The following is a 13113-nucleotide window of genomic DNA, read 5'->3' on the forward strand; positions in this document are numbered from 1 at the left end:
GTTTACAAAACAGTGGTGAGGCCGGCCATGATGTACGGATTACAGACGGTGGCACTGAAGAAACAACAGGAATCTGAACTGGAGGTGGCAGAAATGAAGATGTTGAGGTTCTCGCTCGGAGTGACCAGGTTGGATAGGATTAGAAATGAGCTCATTAGAGGGACAGCCAAAGCTGGATGTTTTGGAGACAAGATTCGAGATCAGAGGCAAGAGAGTGAGTATATTGGTAGAAGGATGCTGAGGATGGAGCTCCCAGGCAAAAGAGCGAGAGGAAGACCAAAGAGAAGGTTTATGGATGTGGTGAGGGAAGACATGAGGGCAGTTGGGGTTAGAGAGGAAGATGCAGGAGATAGGCTAAGATGGCAAAAGATGACACGCTGTGGCGACCCCTAACGGGACAAGCCGAAAGGAAAAGAAGAAGAAGTGTATTAAAAAAAACCCTGTCTGTCGCAGAGGTTTACGGAGGTGTGGCCGCAATCGCTTCCGTGTACGTTCCATGGAGACGACTCCGTTCTCTTTTTATTTTCCAATCATGGTTCATGAATGCGAGTTTGTGTAAAATCAGGGGTCATTTATTGAAATATTGGTATTTGTATTGAATACTAGCTGAAAAGTTTGATGGATTCCAGCAAAGGTTACCATGCCGCCGAACACACTTCCGCGTTCACAAGCCATGAAAACCGTTACTATGGGGGATTTATTCCTGATCCGAAACAGATCCAGCAACAAAATATTTGTATGCGTCCAGACTTTTATAAGCTTTCAAACTTTTCCCTGTAAATCTCGACGACTTACTCACCAGATCCATGTGTAGATCCAGTTGTCAAATACAAGCGGAAGTGAATTAACAGTCCAATTTCTTATCAGCAAAAACATTGATTTCGGCATTAAATACGGGTCCTCTATGCAGAGTTTATCTCATTTTTCCATGTACTGTCATTTATTTTCACCTTCTAAACGTCTGACGGTATCAGACAAGACTCTGGGCGTTACAAGACATATTTCGTGTCGTCTCTAACCGACTTAGCATTGAGCAATGCTTTGCTTGACCGACACTTCCGACCAGTGACGTGATTTGATGACGTAGGTGCACAAGCTCTATAGTGTTTTCTTAGCATTACCAGCTTCTAGCTCTCTTACCTTGGACTGACCCGGCCCTGGAGCTGGAGTCGGTCTTGAGCAAAAAAAAAAAAAGGACTTTGGATGTTGTGTAACTGGGGACAAGCACTTGGGCCATCACTTTGTGCTGTTTGACCAGAAAATGACAATGTATGTAATGTAGACTTGTTTTGTTTTAGTTACTCGTTATCCATCTGTCTCAAATTATGAACAAAGAACTTTGATTTGGTTCTTGCATGGCTGCATTTGATGGCAGCTGTTTGTGCTGCTAAACAAGTGAGCAAAAGATTTCCTGTACATTGACAGATCGATAGATAAATTCTTTGCTGGCAAGAGAAGTGGGATCTTAACAACGGACTCATATCCCTTTGCAAAATCATTGGATTTGACTGAAATTGATGTGAAAAGAATCATCTCTGCTCTTTCTCCCCCCATCCCCACGACGCCTTTCAAGCCCCCCTCTCATCATAAACAGAGTGTGCGCGTGCATACCAAGCAGCCACACAACATAATTAGAGTCCTGGTGTCCTCATTTTCAGTGTTGGTTAAAGAAGCGTAACATAAAACGTCCTTTACCACCGGCGATATTCAAAGGGGGGGAAACGTCTCAGCTCATCTGTGCAAATGTGAGACAATCGTGATTTGACACGTGTGTAGTATTCACCTGGCCGCTTTTGCACCACCTCTGATAACCTGCATGTCCACAGTGCAAGTTCCATTTGAATGTGAGATGAGGTTGATGTCCGAGAACTCGGCCTGGAATGAGACAGTGGACACAATTATTAGGTGTTATTATTATTAACGTACATTACGGGAAGACTGATATCAGAGGAACATCATACTTTGCTCCGTATGTATCATACCGTGTGAATTCCAGTATTGTTTTCAAAGTTTTCTATCCATCCATCCATCCATTTTCTTAGCCGTTTATCCTCATGAGGGTCGCGGGGAGTGCTGGAGCCTATCCCAGCTGTCAACGGGGAGGAGGCAGGGTACACCCTGAACTGCTTGCCAGCCAATCGCAGGGCGCATAGAGACAAACAACCACACTCACAATCACACCTAGGGGCAATTTACAGTGTCCAGTTAAGGTTGCATGTTTTTGGGATGTGGGAGGAAACCGGAGTACCCGGAGAAAACCCACGCAGGCATGGGGAGAACATGCAAACTCCACACAGGCGGGTCTGGGATCGAATCCGGGTCCTCAGAACTGTGAGGCCAACGCTTTATGATAGTGTATCTATTTATTGATAATAATTTTGAGTGAAATATGGTAAATTCTAGAGTTCAAGATATCCCCAAACCATTTATTTATCTATTTAAAATGTTTTATTTCTCAGATAAATATTTTTTTTATGATAAAATAGCCACAATGATGATGATCATAGAAGTAAGATAGCGGCACCGCATTTTTCTGCAAAACTGAAAAAAATTGTATATATATATATATATATATATATATATATATTTGTGTGTGTGTGTATGTTTGAATTTACTATTTATATGATAGTGTATCTATTTATTGATAATAATTATGAGACTGATATATGGTAAATTTTACAGTTCAATACATCCCCAAACCATTTCTTTTTCTATTTAAAACGTTTTAGTTCTCATATAAATTTTTTTGATAAAATATCCACAACGATGATCACGATAGCGGCACTGGATTTTTTTGCACAACCGAAAACTGTTGCTCCGTAGTACCTGCTCCACTTTAACGTCGTACTCTCCGAAAACCTTCTTCCCTCGAAACACTTTGGCCCTGGAAGACAAAAGAAGGGACACGTTTTCATGAGCAAACTGTCAGTCGCGCACACTCCCCTCTAGCGGTTATCACAGCCTCCCTCTAAAATTATCGGAGAGAAAATGGAGGCCAGCTCATGCAGCTTGAGATGGGCACATTTCCCAGTCATATGCAAATATACTTATTCGAAAAGGATTTTTTTCACACAAAGAGCGCACAATTTTATTGACATTACTGAACGCTGCAATGGAGCTTGAATGACGAATGTGTCCGGTCACACGGCCTCCTTGGGATGCCGCCTTTCTGTATCCCGGCTGCCACTTTGCCGAAGATGGATGTCGGAATAGATTTGAAGCGAGGACGCTGGCGGATCGATGAAGATGAGGAGGACGCTGCTGGCCACGTTGCGCGGGACGTTTTTATTGTTTTACGCAGCGCCGTAAAATGGATCGCAGATGGCTTTCATTACGTGAATCAGGAGCCAACAAACTGGGGCTAAATAAAGCAACCGTGGACAAGTTGGTGGAAAGGCTTCATCTTTGAGCCCCTCCTCTTTGTGATCCATGCCGCGTCGATTGATGATGCCAAATTACTACTGTACCTCTTTTCTTGTGCAGTAATAATAATAATGATTATGAATATTAATAACACACTGCAGTAGGCACATGTACTAAAAATCGAATTTTGTGTGTATAGATAGATAGATAGATAGATAGATAGATAGATAGATAGATAGATAGATAGATAGATAGATAGATAGATAGATAGATAGATAGATAGATAGATAGATAGATATAGATAGATAGATATATAGATAGATAGATAGACACACATGCACACAAATCATGGCCACCTGCCTAAATTAAAAATGTACATAAGATTCTCTATAAAAGCCCACAGGAACCCGCCCAGAGGCATCTTGCTTGTTAGCGCGGTTCATTAGTGATGAGAACATCTGTGGTTGAAAAACAACACAAGGACGACTGAGACTGCCCCAAAAAAATTAAAATCAATAAACAGTGTTTGATATTGTAATCGAAGGAGTACAATCCCCCAAAGTGCTGTACTTCTGTATTTGTGATAATTGATGGAGTGCTCATTACTTGCGGTATCTTACAGGGCTGTATACCGGGTCCCATGTTTTTAAAAAGAAATGTGGGTCCAGCTCTTTTTTACCCAGTGTCCGTCGACATCACAAAGAGACAGATAATTCACCAACATTGAGAATTTTTTTTTTCCGAGCATATGCTATAATTCCCGGCCTACAGAGCGCACCTGGTTATAAGCCTCACCTACTACATTTGTAAAGGAAATACCGTTTGCTACATACATACGCCGCAGCTGTGTAAAAGCCACAAGTGCCCACATTGAAACATGAGATATTTACAAAGAAATACGGTACACAGAAAGTTTAATGCTACCGCGGCCGTGCTAACGCGAACGCTTGCGACGCTAAGTCACTTCCTCGGGAAATATATCGCACCGGTCTCACTCTTACCTTTTCCGTTCGAATGCCCCGTTGCAGCCGTTACAAAAAATGCACAATTCAGCCGCATGATCGCATAAACCGCAGGGTTGAAAGCGTGTGAAAAAAGTCGCAGCTTATAAACCGGAAATTATGGTACATTTGCCTTTTTTGCATAAAAGGCCCTTTGCTTGACAACACCCATATATTAAAGTTGACTTCATGACATGAACCGAATCATGCGATTAATTGACTTCAAGTGCAACATTATTGTTGAGGGGGCTGACAGAAAATTGATTGGTGTGATTATGTGGGCCCGTTCAATCCATTATCAGGCTTTTACGCAGTCCAGTCCAGAGAAATTGCAAATTGCAGGGGGCAAGTGATTACCAAGGTTGGCCTCGCCATTCTCAGATTTGGGGTTTGAAGTTTAGCCATAGCTGCTGATTTAGTCTATAACTCAGTGTTTGGTGAAATGGATGGGATGAGCTCTGTTGACTCAATTTTCAAGATCATTTGATGCAACCCCACTTTCAATATTGATTGGTCGAGTCCAAGAGTCTGAGACAGCCTTTGAGGTGTGTGTGGTCTAAGCCAGATGAATCAATGCAGGCTAAGGAAAGGAAGAACTGAACAAAAACATATTATGACAGGGTATGGATTTCATTGAAGAAGTGACAACTTTTCACAGACTGGAGCGTGCCCGATGCTAAAAGTCAGCATTCCACATATTGACTTAAACATCCATCAATGAGAAGATATCATCAGATTAAAGAAGCAGCACAGTAAGTGGCCTATATATGTATACGAGTATTGCACCAAACTATCACAGGGTCACTGTTGATTACAACCGGTACCCTTTAATGTTGACGCGTAACTGAAAAGACGCGGGGCTCCGATTGCCCGCACCAGGATAGCAAACCTCCAATCAACCATGTTGGGTTTAGCAAGCTCCCCTGGAGTGAGTACATCGCCTGAATTATTCAAGCGGCAACACCGTGAGGCTGGAGACACCTCCGTGTGTATTTTCGGCAGCCATGCTAGTATTTCAAAGACGAGGTGTGTCACGACTGAGAATGAAGAGGAGCTGTGTAGTGAGATGCTTTAGCGAGGGCGCTTTTTAATTAGATGTCGCAAAAAACAATTATTAGTGATTTAAAAGGACACGTTTATTTTTTGCACCAAGCCACTGAAATACACTTGTCAAATAAATATCCAACCTGCGTTGGGTCTGTCCAATAGATACTTTTCACGTGACGTCGTGAGTCACATGACTTTTGTTTACAACGCCCACTGGACGACAAAACTACAATACAACTCGCGTTTTTTAGTGATCTTTTTGTGAATATTGGCTTGCTTATAAGCGTGTTATGGCCTTTTCAACATGGTATTTCATTGTGTGGCTTATGGTTGTAAGAACAGACAGAAAAAGGGGTCCGACACTTCAGGCATTGTTTACCTTTTGTTAGGCATTCAGCTAATTTACTGTGGTGTCCTCCACACTTTTTACATACCTTTACGGAGGTCTTTGGGTTGTCATTATGCCTACTAGCACCAGCAGTGAAACTTTGCTTTCCAGGTTTGCAGTGGATAACCTGAACCTCGTGGCTGTCGCTAGCCATAGCCTTTAGCCGCACTTTCGCTAACTCATATAAGCGGGCTCCGTTGATTGCTTTGTCCAAGTGTGCCTGCTCCGGCCCCTGGTTTAGTAACTTTTCACGGTGAGTTGGTAGCGAAAACTATGCGGTCTCTGACCATCTCATCCCTGTTTGTGTAGTAACAGTCTTTCACCAAAAACTTGAGTGAGTCCGTAGTTTTACTACCGTCACTCTGATACCATATTATGATCTTGCTGTCGTGTTATTGAATAACGTAGACGTGAGTCCAACTGTACTTTTTAACGTGAGTGATATTCATTTCACTTCCCCACCCCGCCAACCTCTCTAGCTCACTTCCTTATCGTCCTGTCTTGTCGCGGCCCGCTGACGTCGACACAATCACACCACACTTGCTATATACGAGAAGTACTATAGCTCAATCTAATAATAACGAGATGATGCTTGCTCTCGAGTTTCACATGGAGCTTCTTTCTTTATTTGTCACTCCAGCACAAGTGCCTCAATCCCCTCTGGTTACAGTGTTTGTCAAAGGACTTTCAGGATAAAAGATCAAACGATAACCGTAGCCAAAACACTACAGTATACACTTATCACTTCCTAGCCATGATATGTAGAAACGATCTTGCTCTCCAAAATGCCGTTGTAAACAAAAACACGTGGTTAGCGTGACGTCAATGAAAAGTATCTATATTAACGACCTCGGGCAACCATAGCTGGTTGCCTTGCTAGGTATTGTTGTCCGTGTGTACCCACATAACAGACACATTAACAAAATTAACTTTGTTGAACACAGCAGCACACGTTTTACAACTGGCAGCAAATAACATATGAATACTGTATTCGACTGACAGGTGAAAAGGTCGTTTCCTGCGCCTTCATCCGTGCCTTTTGACGGGCTCCACTGAGTATGCCGACAACCGCAGAGCTTTTTCCAGGATCTACATTTAAATAAACGATAGCAGACAGGACAGGAAATTCCCTCCGGCGCGCACGTTTAATGTAAGCGTGTGTGCTAGCACTTCCATTTACGGCGCTTTAGTGAAGAAATAAAAGCATGCCGAGGGATCCTCTCATAGCTGCCAGTGTTGTTGTCCTGATCATTCGTCCCACAAGCGAATAATGAGAGATTTGCTGTGTTGTTTTTGTCCAAGGAGAGCAATTAGCAGAAACGCTTTAGCTTTTTATATTGCCCTTGTAATATCACAGCTTTGTTTCCTTCGTCAATTTTTTTTCCATCTCTCATCTACATTATCATCTTGTTTTCCGCCCCATGCTCCCCCCCCCCACCAACCACTTAAGACCTTATCAATAATGCTCCTTTCAACGTTTGTTGAAAAGAGTTGGGGGAGGCACATGAAAAGACCCAAGCAGATTGATATTTTGTGTAATCCAGGATCCATTTGGTGGTGACACTCAAAACGCTCTGATATCAAATAATCTTTTGCCATTGAAATGAATGGAAATGCTATTAATCCATTGCAGCCCCCCCCAAAAACAAAAACAAAAAAATGTTATGATGAAATATAGCATTCCTTAATATTGTACTTTCTAAAAGGGTTATACAGTATACAGTATGTACTATACTTTACTATACAGTATAGTATATACAGTAATGAGAACATTAAACAGGAATAAAAATAAACACTTTTTGTCAAACTGCAGGTGGAACGGTGGATCAACTGGTAAAGAGTTGGTTTCACAGTTCGGAGAACCCGGATTCGATTCTGGCCCTGCCTGTGTGGAGTTTGCATATTCTACCCGTGCCTGCGTAGGTTTTCTCTGGGCACTCCGGTTTCCTCCCACATCCCAAAAAACTGCAACATTAATTGGACACTCTTAATTGCCCTTAGCTGAGATTGTGAGTGCAGTTGTTTGTCTCTATGTGCCCTGCAATTGGCTGGCAACCAGTTCAGGGTGTACCCCGCCTCTAGCCCGTTGAGAGCTGGGAGAGGCTCCAGCACTCCCCCCGACCCTAGTGAGGATAAGCAGCAAAGAAAATGGATGGATGGATGGATGTCACACTGCATCAATGGAATGCTCCTCCTTCTGATGTACCCACTTTACCCACCTGGGGGCAGAAAATTTTAACCACTTGAGTTCTAGGCAGTCTGGATGCATCAGCCAATCAAATTGCAGAGGGGAGTGTCCTGCTTAGAAATCAAGTGGGATGCTTAATAAATCTCCATTGAGACATCTCACTTGGCTTTTAGCTTATTAGACCGGCAAACATGCTTAGTGAGTCTTGTGCTTGCAGAAAAATCAAGATACGCCACAAATTGGAGCGTGTCGCAGATAAACAATCTATGAAAATAAAGACCATTTTCTCAAAAGTCAGTTCACAGACCTGCCAACTTTGATGTTCATTTGGGGAACATCTTTCTCGTTTTCCCATGATTACAGTATTACGTTTCGACAAGGATTGTAGCAGGTGGCCAATATGTCACGGTGGACATGAGATCCATTCACGAGTGGCTAGGAGCACATGCCTCTAAAGCGCAGTCTTTTTCTCTCTGATGGTAGTTAGAGCACAGAGAGTCATCTTTCAACAAGGTGAATCTAAGGTGAGCATGTGACTCTCTGGGGCAAACTGAAATTCATTCTATATAGCCAGAGATGAAGGAGCACAGTATGCTACAAATGGAAACACTACATGGGGTTCTCGGTTTACCAAGCTTTGAAAGGCGTGCAATCAAGTAATCTGCGCGACGGTGTAAAAACATGCTGCCATGCGGGAAATAAAGGCGCCCTCAATTGCTGCCATGGCCTACTTTTAGTTGGTCATTCAATTGTGTTGTATTTATGGCCTAGAAGTGTTTTTCATCTAAATATCTACTGTAATTATGACTTAAATACTAGGTTAGGACTTTTCAGCATCCCCAGGCTAAACAAAACTAGCTGTAATTTGGAATGAGGGAGGAATCTGCAGTACTATGAGAAAAATGACATAACCACAGGAAGAATTTTCAAACTGAACTGAGATTCAAACCCAGAACCTCAGGACTGTGAGGCATTCAACCCACTATACTAATGTAGTGTCCTCAAAAGATTATACAGTATTTCCTCTAATAGTGGCACCTCCTGTAATTGACGTGTCATCACTTTCTCTATTGCGTTGGTTTGTTGGTGTGTGTGTGTGTATACAGTAAATCCATCACCAAGAATCAATTGAGGAGTGGTAAAATGTACTCAAGACTAAGGGATACAAAGAGACAAGGACATCAAAATAGCTTATCCGACTGCTGGCTTGGCAGCTGATAGAAATACGTTGCAAATGAATATTTCTGGGTGAAACGTGAATCTGGCCAGCCTGTTACAACCCCAGAGTAGGAGATTTACTGTAGCCACGAGCTAGCCCATCCACCCTTTTAAAGCATTTACAACAGGCACTTTCCACAGTAAATGGATGAAGACTGAGATAAAAGGATTGAAAATGTGTTTTCTTACTGGTCTTACTTGGGTTGCACTAGAATCTGTTAAGATTAGTCGGAATTATAAAAGTAAAGTCAGATGGGATAGGCTCCAGTATACCAGTGATCTCTCGTGAGGATAAGCCGTACCGAGAGTGGTTGGATGTGTTACACAAATACAAATACAAAAAATAAACATAAAGACACCGTTTTTAAAACATAAAAACGGATTTGTACCTGTAATCCAAGACTTGGAACATCACAGGTAAATAGATTAAAACCCCAAGAAAATACTTTGAGGTTATCCATCCATCCATCTTCTCTGGGTCGGGTCACGGGGGAAGTAGCTTCAGGAGGGATACCCAGACTTCCCTTTCCCCAGCCACTTCTTCCAGCTCTTCCGGAGGGATCCAGAGTCGTTCCCAAGCCAGTTGAGAGACATAGTCTCTCCAGTGTCTCCTCGGTTGTCCCTGGGGTCTCTTTCCGGTGGGACATGCCCGGAACACCTCACCAGGGAGGCATCTGGGAGGCATCCGAATCAGATGCCCCAGCCACCTCATCTGGCTCCTCTCATTGCAGAGGAGCAGCGGCTCGACACTAAGCCCATCTCGGATGACCGAGCTTCTCACCCTATCGCTAAGGGAGAGCCTGGACACCCTGCGGAGGAAACTCATTTATCCGGGATCTTGTTCTTTCGGTCACGACCCACAGCTCATGCCCTTAGGTGAGGGTAGGAACGTAGATTGACTGGTAAATTGAGAGCTTCGCCTTTCGACTTAGCTCCCTCTTTACCACAACGGACCGATACAAAGTCCGCATCACTGCAGAGGCTGCACCGATCCGTCTGTCGATCTCCTGCTCCATCCTTCCCTTCGTGGCGTACCATCTCCGGGTTGTTGATGAGATCCTGCCCCAAGTGGAGGAGATCAAGTATATTGGGGTCTTGTTCACTTTGAGGTTATATTCTAGGGATAGTAAGACTAAATGACCAGTAATTTTAGAGAGTGGCAAAGATTTTAAAAAGACACACCAAAAAAAAAAAAAGGTACCATTACTCCAATGTGAATACCCATTAGATGCACAAAGCAGCATTTATGTAGATTAAAAGTTAGGTCTTTTCGACATTGTGTTCGTGATGGCAACATTGCGCTACAAAATCCCCACAGAAAAGCTCCACTCAACAGTCTATAGCCGACTGCGCGCAGACCCAATTAGCAAGGAGATGAAGGTAGTGACTTGCTGGTGAGCACAGCAGAGAACAAAGCTATTAAAAGCCAGATAATCTTTCTCCGGAGCGAATATTTGCAAACATGATTGCCATGAACTGCAATGAAACCATAGTGAGTCCAAAACATTATTCACAGCTTATGTAACACCAAGATGCCATAAATACAACATGGCAACAGTTATCTATCAAAGATGAACATGACTTTTACACGTGGTGTATAGGTTTATTTTCAGCAGGATGCTAGCAGCACCAATTACCGGAGAGAAATTTGTTGTGTATTGTTACATATTTGGACAATAAAGTCAATTCTGATTCTGATACAGGTCATTAGTCCTTGGGTGAAGCAATTTTGTTAACATAGAGCATAGGGGCATTCCTGGCACACCACAGCTCAATCTTTAAAAGTAGCAAGAAGAGTATATCATACAGGAACATTGTGCCAGGTTCAGCAGGATGAATGGAGGCATCTGTCAGCTCCCCAGTGACGTAATTATGCAAAAGCAGGAAGTTTTGTTTACTGCCTCAAACTGAAACAAACTATGTCATGAAGCCTGCTATAGACTGAGCAATGTGAAAGAAACTGAATGAAGTGTTCTGGAGTTTGTCCAGCAACAGGTTTTCCCAAGTGGGCAATGGTCGGGCAAAGCCAGATGAAAAATGTACTTGAGCTTTCACAAAAAGAAAAAAAAAAAGTCCAAGGTTAAAGAGATACGATGACCACAACGCTGTAGCAATAAACTATTGAAAGAAAAACATTCTCACCTGCAGGTATTTCCTTCAGGCTCAGGTAATCGACCCTCTACCTGGGAGCTTTAGAGTTCTGCACAGGATCTTAGCTTTTCCCGGTATTGTACTCTTCTGGATGGAGATGTCGGCAGGTGTTCCTGGCATCTGTTGGAGCAGACCGCCCAGCTTGGGGGTTATTGCCTCCAGTGCCCTAATCACTCCTGGCACTGCCATTGCCTTCACAATTAACATTTTATACAATAAATAGAGACTGAGGCTGTAGCCAGCCACTGTTACCCACAGCTGGAATATCTGACTGAAAAGCCAACCGTTCGACCTTCTTCAGGAGTTTAATTGTGTCATGCTAACCCTTGTTTACATTCCACCGGATGCAAATGCTAGCTTGGCCCTCGGACTGTTACAAAATAACACTAGCCTGCAAGAAAATCAATATCCTGATGTTGTGCACATCATCAGCCAACACACTGCACAAGGTTTACAGTAACATCAAGCTGGACCACAGGGCCAGACCGGCACCACACTTGGATACTATGGACAATACCATCCTACAATTAATTCTCTGGTCTTCTATCAAAACAGCAACACCTTCATTGAGTATGCGGACAATAACACACAGTGGTAGGCTGTCTCACAGGAGGTGCAGGAGGTGTGGTGCTGAGACAATAACCTGCTCCAGTACCAGAGGTCATTCGAACAGGGTATGTCATTGACAACTCTTACAGCTACTTGTACCATTGCTGACATGAAATGGCAACGGAGTCTGCTCCATATCATGACCTGATCCAGATGTAGGTAGGTCATTCGAATCAGCCTAGTGCCAATCCTATCTGCAGGTCTATATGACTGAGGTCTATAAGGGTGAACTGAAACACCAAAGAGCAGAGTATCTTTAGCATGGTAGCTTCTGGGCATGTCACAGACGTCCTGATGGCTACTCATCTTACTTCTGACACCAAATCTCAAGGAACGCTGGAGAGTAGTCCCCAAACATGGATTTTAAACCATATCTTTGGGGTTCTAAACACTAGTACACTGTCCAAGTCCACTCCAAACTAGGAATGCCACATTCCAATCACTCAAATGTCCTGATACGTAGGTTCAATAGAAACTAGCGTAGCCCTACCAATCCCGCTTCTGATGTAATTAGTTTTTTCTAGAGTTAAAAAAAAAAAACAACCTATACATTCACCATGATACCAAAGAGCCAGACTCTTCGGCAATGGAGTCAAGCATTGTCACTCAGGCATCTCATTGAAAACAACCTAAATCCTATTCCATATGCTGGGTGTATTTGACAGTAGTCACATATCACAGTAGTTATTGGATCCATGGGCATGTCATATACCTGTAGCTGCCCACCACTGTACCCAATTTCAATCCGTCAACTATGTAATCCAGGTGACCAAGAGAGGAACTGTGGTACTGCATGCACAAGTCCGGTGCGGCAGAGAAATATGTTAGAATAGTACAGGACGTGTATGAGGACAGTAGAACAGTGGTGAGATGTGTCGTAGGTGTGTCAGAAGAATTTAAGGTGGAGGTGGGACTACATCAGCGATCCGCCCTGAGCCCCTTCCTGTTTGCGGTGGTAATGGATAGGCTGACTGATGAGGTGAGACTGGATACCCCTTGGACCATGATGTTTGCAGATGATATTGTGATTTACAGTGGAAGCAGGGAGCATGCAGAGGAACAATTAGAAAGATGAAGGCACGCACTGGAAAGGAGAGGAATGAAGATTAGCCGAAGTAAAACAGAATATATGTGCATGAATGAGAGCG

At 43.1% G+C, this 13113-nt stretch overlaps 1 protein-coding gene across 2 annotated transcripts in view; it reads right to left on the reverse strand.

Annotated features, from left to right (window-relative positions):
- syn2b (synapsin IIb) overlaps positions 1–13113 on the reverse strand; it is an 82588-nt gene that overhangs the window by 32012 nt on the left and 37463 nt on the right. For both annotated transcript variants that reach the window (XM_061833694.1, XM_061833693.1), the window contains exons 2-3: positions 2827–2884; positions 1784–1875 (exon numbers count right to left, since the gene is read on the reverse strand). In XM_061833694.1, coding sequence (XP_061689678.1) covers positions 1784–1875; positions 2827–2884 — 150 coding nt within the window. The remainder of the gene's footprint in view (positions 1–1783; positions 1876–2826; positions 2885–13113) is intronic.

The sequence above is a fragment of the Syngnathoides biaculeatus genome, chromosome 10 (assembly GCF_019802595.1).
Source record: "Syngnathoides biaculeatus isolate LvHL_M chromosome 10, ASM1980259v1, whole genome shotgun sequence".
NCBI classification, from domain to species: Eukaryota; Metazoa; Chordata; class Actinopteri; order Syngnathiformes; family Syngnathidae; genus Syngnathoides; species Syngnathoides biaculeatus.